The sequence below is a fragment of the Pteropus alecto genome, unplaced genomic scaffold, assembly GCF_000325575.1.
Source record: "Pteropus alecto unplaced genomic scaffold, ASM32557v1 scaffold21, whole genome shotgun sequence".
NCBI lineage: Eukaryota > Metazoa > Chordata > Mammalia > Chiroptera > Pteropodidae > Pteropus > Pteropus alecto.
In genome coordinates, this window is record NW_006436282.1 from 16,236,065 (window position 1) to 16,248,632 (window position 12,568).

The window sequence follows — 12,568 nt, forward strand, 5'->3', positions numbered from 1 at the left end:
GGTCAACTGGTGTGCAGGAAGATAACAATTAGCTTTCTGGGGACCCTGGTTTGTGGCATTTGCCAATTTCCACAGTGTAAACACTCTCGCCTTGTCTTATACGAAGCTACTAACAGGAATCACTGAATGTGGAGTTGGGAAGAGATAAGCTTAGACTGGTCTCTTGAGCCTGAACCAGCCACCCCGTCACACCTCTGCCTGGGCTCCATTCTTGTCTTATGCTGAGATGATTGCTCCACAGCATCCAAGCCCACCTCTTCCCCCATCCCCGAGGGCCTTCTTTCTCCTCAAACCACCTTCCTTGGCTCCCTATTCCCTGCGCTTCTGCCTAGCTTTCAGAACTGCCCCCCACCCCCATAATCTGTTCACTAAACAAAGGTTGCTAGATATAACCAATAAAAATACAAAATGCCCAGTTAAATCTGAATTTCAGATGAACAAGGAATATTTTTTTAGTATAAGTATGTCCCATGCAATATTGGAAATATTATTGTTGCATATCTGAATTTATCTGGGCATCTTGTATTTTATCTTGCAACCCTACATTTAATCTATCCACCACATTTTACCTTTCCTCCCAAATACCAGCAAACCTCTTCCCGATTCTGGGAGCCTGCGTGATCTTAATTAAGTCAGTGAAACTCTCTGAACTTCAGTTTCTTCATCCATAAAGTGATGCTAATTAATAATAGCCTCTTCTATAGAGTGGGATTTAAATTAATGAATCTTTGTAAAGCATCTTAGCCCAGCCCCTGGCATTCAAAGAATGCTTGACTGATCCGACATGTCAATCCCCAAAGAAAAACCATACTATGGTTATGGAAGGGCCAGGAGACCTCCTAGACATCTCCCTGTACATCTAAACTCTCCCAGATAGGTGCTTGAGTTTGCATTTTTAGGGAGATCAGCGATGGGAGTGGGGGGACTCTGAAATACCCAGTATTTAGCCCATTCCAGCATCTCAGAGTCCTGAAGAAAGACCTCGGCTGTCTACCTTGCCCAAACACTTCCCCTGACCATCCTCAAAGGAGGGTGCCTGCTTGGTGGTGGGTCTGACTTCGGCACCCAGAGGAAACACAGTTTCCTTGCACAAGCCACACAATCATGACAGATGACAGGTGAACGGAGAGAAACACAATCAGAACTGGAGATGAAAAACACAGGAATGTTATAAGATTACAAATTCCTTATCAAGGAGATTTTTTTGTTTTGTTTTCTGTTTGTTTGTTTTGTTTTTTGCTTTGTAGAACAGGCCCTGATAAGGAATCTCAAGGTATCAGAGGAAAAGAGCCACACAAGATGAGGAGAAATGACGATGCCATCACCCGTGACAACTCCCCATGCATCCTGACACCGAAGGGCAGTGACGCCCACCGCCAGTGCTTGGCTATGTTGTCACCAGAACCAACTGAAAGGCAAACTCCAGTCGAACTGCAAATTTCACTTTCACGATGCCAAACAATCAGCACGACTTACTGATTTAGAGATTACACTACTTCACGAACAACTGAGTTAAGCCCCCTGGAAAACCCAGTGATTGTTTTAAAGGCACATTATCCCTATTAAGATACGAACTCTTTCTCTGTGCCTGTGACCTGAACAGTGCACATATATATATAGCAGCCACCTGTAACCTCATAAGATATTTCCCCTCTCAGTACCAACTGGTATATCTGTAGTCATTATTTACGTCACTTCTACTCAGAGAATTACCCAGCCTGTTATATATACAAAGCAATATTTAAAAACAGGTTATAAAACACTATGTGTGGAATTTTTCTATTTCTCATACATTTATATATGTATTACTACATTAAAAAAATGTCAAGAATGATTACAACATGATAACAATGATTACAGCTGGGTGATAAGGTTATTTTGCTAATTTTTCCCCCTTTTTGCCTATCTCTACATCAATGTTCTACATTAAACATGTTTTACTTGTAATTCTTTTTTAAGTTAAAAACAATTAGAATTTTGAATATTGATCTTTTCCTGCTTGTATGGTAATGAAGAAATCTGCTACCTTCTTGCATTGATATGTCTGGGCTTCGGCATCTTCCAAATCTGCCAAATCAGTTTCATCTGCCTGAGGCTACCAAGATCCTGGGCATGTCAATAAGGGCAACACCCCAACCAGCCACTACAGGCCTTTGGGTGTGAACTAGAAAACAGCAACAGACTTGTGGGCTTCTAGGAACTATTTCTCAATTAGAGGCTCCTACGCATCTAGTTCCGTTAAGAGTAGGCTCTGGATCATTAAGCATGGCTAATGAAGAACTGCAGAATTGAATCGCAGAATGCTGGAGCTAGGAGGGAATTCAGACAATATCTCTCTACTGGAGCCTGAGATGGGAGAGCACTTTGCCCCAGATCCTCCAGTCATTCATCATCCCAACGTGCGTATCTGCCAACAGCGACACTCGCAAAACGCAAGAAATCAAAGATTCTACGATACAGTTAAAGAACAAGCCTAATTCAGGAAAACTTTATATTTGGCCAAAAGGTTTTGATGGCAGCAAAGAAGCCCAAGTTTCTTCTGAATCCCACAATCTAAGACAAGTCCAGAGGGGTCTTTACAAGCCTGGCCAACAGAGTAGCCACACAATAGCAGATGGAAAAAGCCCAGAACCCAAATCTCTTCTGACACCTGACCTGCCCCAGACTACATACCTGCTGTTTTCAGTAGCTTTACTGGGGCCATGGTTAACAAACTTCCCACGGAGAAAGGATTACATATTACAGCCTTTGCCGACTGTCCCAAGAGGACGAGCACATCTGAGGCAAAATGCGGCAACTGCTCAGGCACCAAGGGCCCAGATGAACCTTTAAGAATGTGGTCTTTCCTTTTCCAAGATCCTCCCAGGGAAAGTATTGCCAAAAGATAATGCCAAATGCCAGACTTGAGGAAACTGATCACTTGCCAAGCTGATTAGTTGTAGCAGGTGCTCAATCCCTGTCACCACCTCTCACCCACAGAAAAGTAGGACATACGAAAAATGGCCTCTGGGATGAGGGATACAGGGCCAGCCATCATGTCACAGAGCCCTCGGAGGACGCAATACTGCTGCTCAGACACATACCACTGTGGAGACCCCAGAGCATCGGAGAAGCCACAAGCCTGGCAGACCGAAGTCACGGCAGACTAGCAGTTGAGCTTCCCAGGTACACAAGACCCCCTGGAGCCTTCACTATGGTCTATAGGTCAAGGATGCTGCTCTGTGCCTCACACGCCCACACCCACACACAGGTACACAGCGCTCAACAGCTTGAAGAAATTACCTGTGATTCTTTGACCTGCTTACCTGGATCTGAATTCTTCTGTAATATTTTTAACCAATCCAGATGGACGCTTCTTTAGGAACAGTAAACCCCAGTATCTCAGAATTAAGGAGCGCTCAGCATGTCCAAAGCATAGCAAGGGATTTGTTCCACCATGAAGACCAGGGAGAGTATCCCCACCTTCATGAATTCAGCTTGCTAAGGAGAATACAAAGACAAAGACACTCTTTTTTTAGCAAATAGGTACCCAAAAGGGCATGGAAGAGAGGTGAAATATGTCATAGCAAGGCCAGCAGAATCCCCTGGTCTTACCATTACATGTGATGCTTTCAAATGGGTTCTTAGTATCTTAATTTTGAGGAAAAGAAGTAGAAGGAACCAGCCAATGTGTTTGCATGGTTAGTTTCTGCCTATGACATTGAACTTGAGAGAGCTGCGACCTTTGGAGAAACCAAAGATGGTTCAAATGACTGTGAGAATAAATGAACTTAGTGCTCTTTGCTGACAAGTTGAAGTTTCCTAATTGTAAAGCAGAACCAGCAGCCACCAACCCAGAAGGTCTACCCCACAGATGGAGAAGAGATAAAGCACTGAAACTCAGCCTGAGGGACCTCCCCGGCCCTGGGGCGCAGGGCCGATTCACTGCTTCAGAGTCAGCAAAGCAAGTTCTCTTCACCAACCAGCTTCAGAGCAGCTGTTTTATTAACATCTGGAGATCTGAGCACTCTCTTCCAAGCCTGGAGATCAGAGGAAAGGGGACATGGAGAGGGGCGCAGTTCCCAAGGCAGGGGGAGTCTACGTTGTTGCCCCAGGAAAGGCCACTTCCCTCCCAAGATGCCTGGGATTTTCCACTGCAGCAGGGGAAGGTAACTGAACACATAGCAAAACAGCGAGGGCACAGCAGACCTCCCCGCACTGTTCTGAATCAGAAATCCAGCAGGACAGAGAAGCCCTTCGCTGGCCTAGGGGGAGCTAGGCCCAGCCCCATCACACCTGCGCCCTGAGAAAAGCTGAAGCCAGACCAAGAAGTCACCAAGAGCTACAACAGGACATTGGAGCTGGGGTTTTGAGGGCCCGGACTGAGGCTGGGCCCAGCTGGGAACTATCCAGAGCTTTGGTCTCTGCGCCTTTGCCCTCCAAGTAGACATACCTCATGTCCCTAACATTCTCTCTCCAAGTTATACTACCACTTTTCCCAAAGCAGAGACATTTCACAGACCCTTACAGGCCTGGTATCTGCTTATAGAGACTCGGTCCCGGAAGGAGCTATTAAATAACCCACCGTTTAAGTTTGCAAACTTCTTAAGTCTTAATGACAAGTGAAACCACATTCTGACAGCAACTGCAAGTTCCCTAGTACCCAGTAACTTCCCTTTTTTTTTTTCCCTTGGGATACTCCCTCCTGCTAAATCACAGGCCCACCCAACCCCAATGACCCCGAAGAAAGACAGAGAGCATGACACATTTTGACCTGGAAGATGTGGGGAACACGTCTTCTCCTGAGAGCTTAAGACCAAATGGAAGTTGCTTTTCCCCTTCACCTCAAATGCACTGATGGACACTCCGAACTGGACCCCAGCACCAAGTAGGAAAGCAACCAGGGGCAGTAACTCTGAGGGCACAGGCGGGACCACCCAGCCCTAGCCCTAGACAGAGTGGTAAAGGAAGCAACACTACCTGGCTCTCCCTTCTTCCACTCCCTACCTTCCCATTTGCCCTGTTCCTTTTGGTCTCAGCTGGCAGTCACTTCAAATCTAGCCATTGAGGTTATCGGCTAGTAAATGCTGACAGCATGCTCATTTGTACATATCAAAACATGAGGGACAAGCTCTCCTAGTGGAAAATCTGGTGACATCCAAAGGGAGGAACTACCGTGGTAGAGTTACCGATGTTGCACTAAGACTTTGGAGCAAAGGAGACTCCATTCTTCTCACAAGCAAATGCCAGCCCAAGGCATCAATGCTGACAAAGACCTAGATGCCAGCGATACACAAGGTGGCAGACAGTGCCCCACACCCCCCTACCCCCTATGCATTCCCACACACACACACACACACAACCTGCCCTTTTCTGGCTGCCAGAAGCACAAGACCTGGGATTAGGTCAGGCCCCCTGGCCCTTAAGCACCACTTTCAAGATTTTTGAATAATGACGATGATCATGGACAGGGAAGGCTGTAGGTTTCTGTCATAAAAACACTTTGCAGAAAGCCTTGGAAATGGTGTAGGAACAAGACACAAATTAGGCTCATTATTTAAATCGAGAGACCACGTTTGGGATCTTAATGTTCTCAAAAACAAACAAAGAAACAAACAACAAACAAAAAACGGAAATCACTTTTTTTCCCACGTTTGCCACAAGGTATTTTCTAGAAAACACAGAATTTCATTTCTTCTGAGGAAAAATGGCTGGGAGACTAGCTGACCACTGGCACGGTGGTCAGGGTCATTTGTAGTTTCCTCACAGGCGAGAAACCACTGGGACTGACAGAACCCAGCTGGAGGCGTTCGCCCAGGCAGACACCCAGAGCCAAGAAATGTCACGAAGAGCAAGTATTTACTGCGGGATTACTCGGCACCAGACACTTTTCACACTTCGCCTCATTCAATCTGCACAACAGCGATATGGGAAGAATTGTTATCATCCCATTTTTATAGATCAGCAAAACAGGGCACAGGTCCTTGGAGTAACTTAGCCAGGGTCAAATAACAAGAAGCAGAGGTGGGCTTTAAACCTAAGCTGTGTGATTCAAGAGCCTGTGCTCTACCTAACATGCCCTCACATAGAGAACTTCCTGGGTGACATCAAGACAATGGGAAATTATAGTGTGGGTATATTCGTGCATGAGTGTGAGTGTGTGTGCGTATGCGTGTGTGTATAAACCGATAATGAAAATACAGCGGAGCATACGTGGGTAGCCGAGAAAGCCTAACCTAGATTAAGGTAACAGAGGATTTAGTGAAAATACGGTGGGTCAGGTGCTACCTTTGGGAATAGAAGCTGGAGAGGAAGGAGACTTACTTTTCCCTGTATGTTTTGATGTCTTGTTTAAACATTTTATCATGTACGTATACTTCCTCTTTTCAAAACTTTTCATTGAAAAGAAAAATCTACATGTTACCGTCAAGTCACTGAGTATTTGAATTTACTGAGTCATATTCTCTAAAACACAGGCACGTGAAAAAAAGCAATCCCACACTACAGAGGTCCATCGCATGTACTGCAGGCAAGCCATGGCAGGTGGCTTCATTTGGTGCAAGAGAGAGGACTCAACCAGGGGTGTCTGAGTTGCTCAAGACCCAAGAGCAGTAAGAAACGAAACCATTCAACCATCCTCTCCTATTTTCATTTTCAAACTAACCGCGCCCACCACCCACCACCCTCTTGCTGGCTGTCACCACTGCAGGACCTGCCTCTGTTTAGAGAGTAAGTGAAAGAATGGATGACCTCACTTTCTCCAACAGGTGGGTCCTAAAGTGTTGTCTGCAAAACAAAACTTGAGTAAATCAATTCATAGTTTAAATACCCTAGCAGAAGTCCTTGTTTTAGCAATCTTGACGAGATCCTCTTTACAAAGCAAAGAAGCCAATTTCATGATAACGCTGTGTTTTGTAAATAATTTTTTTCTTTTTCTTTTTCTTTTTTTTTTTTTTTGTTGGTGCTCTACAAGGATCCTAGTTTTAGCCTGGAGCCAATCTTCTGAGCTGTCTGGGTGTCTGGGAGACTGGCGGGGCAGCCTGGTCATGAGCCTATTTGCATGAGACCAAGGACCCTCCTGTAAGAGACGTCATTGTGAGGGCTGAGAGAGCCTGCTCAAGCTCAACCCAATAAGAAAGGCTGGGGCACTGAAGGGGAACCGTAATTCAGAGCCTAGAGCCTAGAGCATGCTAGATTTCTTCCTAGCCGCCTGTGGACTCGAATCAAGTCATATAGCAGGAGGGAGCTATGAACACAAGCTCCGGAAAATGCCACGAGGTCCTCCTTTGACATCCCATCAAAGAGGTGAGTAATATGCTCCCCAATTTTGCCCTGAACCAAACGAGTATCAATAACTAAGGGCTCCAGCACACCCAGCACACACCCTGGCTCCTCAGCGGGAGCGGGATCACCCCAGTGCCAGCAGTGAGGACAGCACCGGCAGCCCAAGACAACCCCCTTGGCAGAGATACCAAAGTCTTCACCAGCAGGGTCCCCAAGAGGCCACTAGAGAGCAGGGCTGTAGCTGATTTGGCTGCAGTGAGCTGGAGCAGGTGAGGAGGAAACTGGCACATGCCACATGGTAGCAAAAAGGAGTCATTTATGTAGGCACTGAACACTGCACCTGGAGACTCCTCGAGAGAAATGCATGAGATTTCGGGGGAAAAACAGACATTTCTGCAACAGCCGGTCTGCAGATGGCTCAGCATATTATTATCTTATGTATAACCCCAGGCCCTTGGGCTGTGGTGTGGTGTTAGGAAACTCAGGTCAGAACCTCTTAGGTTTTTACAAATATGAATGAACTGGAAAACTGAATCCTGGACTGTTAATCTGGTAATTAAAGTATTTTTTTTAAGTCATCGTCAGCCTTAGCTTCTCCACCAACCCCAGTGAAAACTTTCTGATTTCAGCTTTACTTTCCTTCTCGACACATGCCAAAGTGCTGAGTCACTAAAAAAGAAAAAAAAAAGAAAAGAAAGTAGAGGAAGCTTCTTAGGGCTCCTTGGTAATGACATAAGCACACTTTTCCCCCTGGTTGTGATTCCTGCGATGCTAAAGAACTTCACATTGCACAATCATAATAAGGCTTCCAATCAGCCCCACCCACTCTGGCCCACCCCCACCCTCCAACGAAGATTTATCAAATGTGGGATTTTCCCATGAGTCTCAATATTAGAGTCTCAACCCCCAATAAATATGAGACTGGAGATGTCTGAGGCTCATTCTGTCCTCAAGCCCACCAGGAAGGAAAGAGAGCTCCATCTCCCTCCAGGAACTCAGCTATGAACTCCTTCTGCACAAGTAAGTGAAGAAGTCCGCAGCAGGACGCCCGGCGGCCCCCAGCCTGGCTGAGAGGGGTGTGTGCGCCGCCGGGCGTGAGGGCTGGCGGGCGGCCAGAGGCCAGCGGCGCAGCTCCCCCCGCTGTGCGGTCTGCTCACTGCCGCTCTCCTTCCCTCCGCAGGCGCTTTCAGGCCAGTCGCCTTCTCCCTGGGGCTGCTGCTAGTGATGGCTACTGCTCTCCCTATTCCGGTTCCCTCCGGAGAAGATTCCAAAGATGATACCAACTCAAACAGACCACAACTCACCTCTCCAAACCAAACCGAAAACCTCATTAAGTCCATCTTCCTTGAAATCTCTGAAGTGAGAAATAAGGTGGGTACGCTCTCCAGAGGGTGATGGATGGCCCGTGTGGGCGTTCATCTCCTTGCCCCTGGGTGGGGACAGGGGGTCCTGCATTGGGAGGTCTTTATTAGGTTCTGGGACAGTTTAGACTTGAGGCCAAAGAGGCAGACTGTCTCCTGCATTTCTCCTCTGCTGCTGGTCTCAGGGAGTTCATTTCCCTCCTGGAAAATACAGAATGGAGCGGGAACCCATGGTCCCTGCCCCATTCCCAGCTCCATACTTGGCATGAGCTGAGGATCACTGCCTCTTAGGACTTCCTTTCCCTCAACCAAAAAATAAGGTCTGTCAACCTTTTTTGTGTGTCCCTTGGACTTTGGGAGGATTAGAAAAGTGCCACCTGAAATGAATGTTCAGCTTCTCAGGACAACTGCAGTACTTTTAGGTTACACGAGCTCAGTAACTGGGGACTCCCCAAAGTCATTCCAGCTTATAAAAGGCAAACCAGATAGCCCGCCAAAGTGGCACAGTCATAGGTAGGTGAAAGCGGTTCCTAAGCTTTGAATGACGTAAGGTAGTGAGACTCTATTTGGTAGAAAGGAAAAGAACACAGGAAAGGACATTGGGAGCCCCGAACCTACAAATTTCCTGCCACTTCTGGGCCCCATCTGTAAAATTATGGGACTGGACTAGATGATCTCACAAGTCCTTCCAGCTGGAACATTTTATGGCTTGAATTATATTTACCCAATGATCACCAAAAAATTGATGTCATTTATTAAGTAGCTACTATGGGCCAGGCACTTTATATAAGTATGTCTCATCCTCACAATAAACTCATAAAGAGGTGTTTCAGTATTCCCAATGTAGAGAGATGGGGACACTGAGACCTGAGATAGGCAACAAGCCTGAAGTCACAGGTGAGCCGAGAATTAAACCCAAGTGCGCCCGCCTCCACTAGATAGTGCTTGCCTGGATGCTACTGGGTTCTGACTTCATTTTTCTTAGAGGATTTCCTGGCCACGGTAGAACATGAATAGGCCCTCTAGTGGTATTTGTTTTAGGGGCCTTTACATGATGACAGTTCTGAAATTTCTTCCCAGATGTGTGGCAACGATGACTCATGTAAAAACAGCAAGGAGGTACTGACAGAAAACAACCTGAACCTTCCAAAAATGGCAGAAAAAGATGGATGCTTCCAGTCGGGGTTCAATCAGGTATGAAAGCATCACATTCACTGTTAGCTATTCCTTAGTCAAGAGTTCTTGATCTTGCATGCAGTGTCTGTATACATAGAGACCAGGTAGGCAACAAAGAAGGGGATAAATGTAAAGAACACTGTGTAAATTTAATGAGGGCGCCAGCTGAAACCTTTGTAAAGGCAACTTATTTCTGAATGGCATGGTCAGAGATAGCCCACCTGGGTGGGGATTTTCACGACTGTCAAACATTAGAATCCCCAGCAGGTTTCGCTAGCTCATCCTACGTACAGCGTGGTCCAGGGGCCTTTCTCCTTCTTGGCCGCCCTTAGCAGGACCCAGGCTTGCCCTCCCTGCTGAGGTCATTCTGTACACCCTTCTTCCCCTTCTAGACAGCGAGATAACCCGCGCTGACCTCTGATTACTTCAGCCCAACACGACAAGGGCAGGCGTGCAGCCAGAGGGCAGAGAATTAAAGGGAGAATCACAGAAGGACCCCCTTGTCACATTCTAGCATCGGTTGGGCTTTGGATAAAATTGATTGAGTTGGGTAGAGGGAGAAGTTGTTAAATTACAGCACGTTCCGCTCTTAAAATCAACTATATCTTCCTAGCAGTAACCAATAGTCCCACCATCTTTCCTCTTAGGAGACCTGCTTGATGAAAATCACTACCGGTCTCCTGGAGTTTCAGATATACCTGGACTACCTCCAGAACAAGTTTGAGGAAAACGCCAAGGCGATGCAGATGCGAACCAAAGCCCTGGTCCAGGTGCTGAAGCAGAAGGTGAGCATCTCCTGTCTCCTCACGTGGCATGGGAGAGACGGGCTCAGAGCACGCTGCCCAGGCAACTCGGGAATGCCGGCTAGTTCAGGAGAGGTGGCTGCCTGGGAAGGAAAAGATCCGAGAAATATGTCCTGAGAGTTAAAACGGTTTTTTTTTCTTTTGCTCTCTTCTGCAGAAGACATCAATAACCGTATTTAAAACTAAGTCAAATGAGGCGAATTTTAACATCGACTTTTAATAGCTTAAGAAATAAGAAAAAAATATATCCGTAGAGGCACATCCATCCCTGCTCAGTGACCCATGATAACAAAGAACAGAGAGCACGAAAAGTATTTTAATATTTTAATTTTGGCCAAGTGATATTCTTGTCATTATGGTAGTTTCCACCCTTTTTTCCCAACTTTTTGCCAGAAGAGTTAATGCAGAGACATGGCTAAAGGCTGGAAGAGCCAGTACCACGGGCTTTGTTACTCCCAGCCAGCCATTCAAACGCCAAGCAAGGGAGGCCCGAGGGCACAGTGTGGATGAGCCCAACGAAGCGCAGGGAGAGGGCCCTGGATGGAGGGGCACATGGGTGCTAATCCTGCCTCACCCTTTTCTAGCCGTTTGCCTTAAACCAGGGCACCTCCCACTGTAATGTGAACACAAATCCCCTGGGGATCTTGTTCCACTGCAGAGTCTGATTCAGCAGGTCTAGGTGAGACTTGAGATTTGCATTTCTAACAAGCTCCAGGCGATGCCAAGGCTGCAGCACACTCAGGACCAACTTGGAGGTGCAAGGCCTTCCACAGCCACCTAGCCCCAAGTCAGGGGATCTATGGAAAGGCGTTTCTCGGTCCTCCTACACCACTAGATCAGTGGACTCTCAGTAGATGCTAAATGGATGGGTGAGAATGGAACCAAAGAAAAATGTTACTTAAAGGCCACTCAAGAACTCATTAAAATGCTTTAACTATAGGTTCTTCTTTTATTGATTGAATTCCAACTACATGCCAGGCACTGTTTAGGCTAACGGAGGACAAATTAGATTCTGTGCTTGCCCTCGTGATGCTTGTGGTCTAAAGGAGACAGAGCAGCGAAGGGATGCTTAGAATTCAGTTGCTATGACAGGGCTGCACCCAGGTGGGCTCAGAGGCGAACCTCCGCCCCCATCTGGGCGAGTCAGAGCAGCTGGCCCCACTTACAGTCTCCTTGACCTCAAATTTGAACATCTTCCCGCAGCCCAGAGCATCCTACCACTAAAAAGGATTTGTGTGATATTTAAACAATGCTTTTTGTTTTCTTCTCCCTTTAGGTAAAGAATCCAAATGAGATAACCACCCCTGACCCAACCACAAACTCCAGCCTGCTGGCTAAGCTGCAGTCGCAGAGCGAATGGCTGCAGACCACGACAATTCACCTCATCCTGCGAAGCCTTGAGGATTTCCTGCAGTTCACTCAGAGGGCTGTCCGGATAATGTAGCTTGGGCATCCGAGATCCTTGTAGTTCACGGACATTCCTTCCTCTGGTCGGAAGTCTGTCCACTGGGCACATAACTTATGTTGTTCTCTATGAAGAACTAAAAGTATGAGCGTAGGACACTATTTTAATTATTTTTAATTTATTGATATTTAAATATGAGTTAATTTATATAAGTGATATTTATATTTTTATGAAGTGCCACTTGAAATATTTTATGTATTAGTTTTGAAAAAAAAAAAAATAACAAAAAATGGCTATACAGCTTGAATATCCTCATTTCAGAGCCAGACCGTTTCTTGGAATGTGTAGGCTTACCTCAAATAGATGGCTAACTTATACATATTTTTAAAAGAAATATTTATATTGTATTTATATAATGTTTAAATTGTTTTATACCAGTAAACACCTTTTTAAAAAAAAAATCAGCAGCTAAGTCTCTGTGTGTCCTTTGAAGCTTAATATTAAAAAGTTTCTGTCATCACCATCACCAACATAAAAAGCTACAATAACTGAGCAGCTAC

The 12,568-nt window shown here is 46.1% G+C and overlaps 1 protein-coding gene across 1 annotated transcript; it reads left to right on the forward strand.

The window, feature by feature from the left end:
- The first annotated feature begins 8,136 nt into the window (after window positions 1-8,136).
- On the forward strand, window positions 8,137-12,350 carry IL6 (interleukin 6). The gene is made up of 5 exons (XM_006911983.3): window positions 8,137-8,283; window positions 8,444-8,634; window positions 9,705-9,818; window positions 10,448-10,585; window positions 11,880-12,350. Exons 1-5 carry the CDS (start codon window positions 8,265-8,267, stop codon window positions 12,045-12,047), a joined length of 630 nt encoding a protein of 209 aa, XP_006912045.1. The 5' UTR covers window positions 8,137-8,264; the 3' UTR covers window positions 12,048-12,350.
- The last annotated feature ends 218 nt before the right edge of the window (window positions 12,351-12,568 follow it).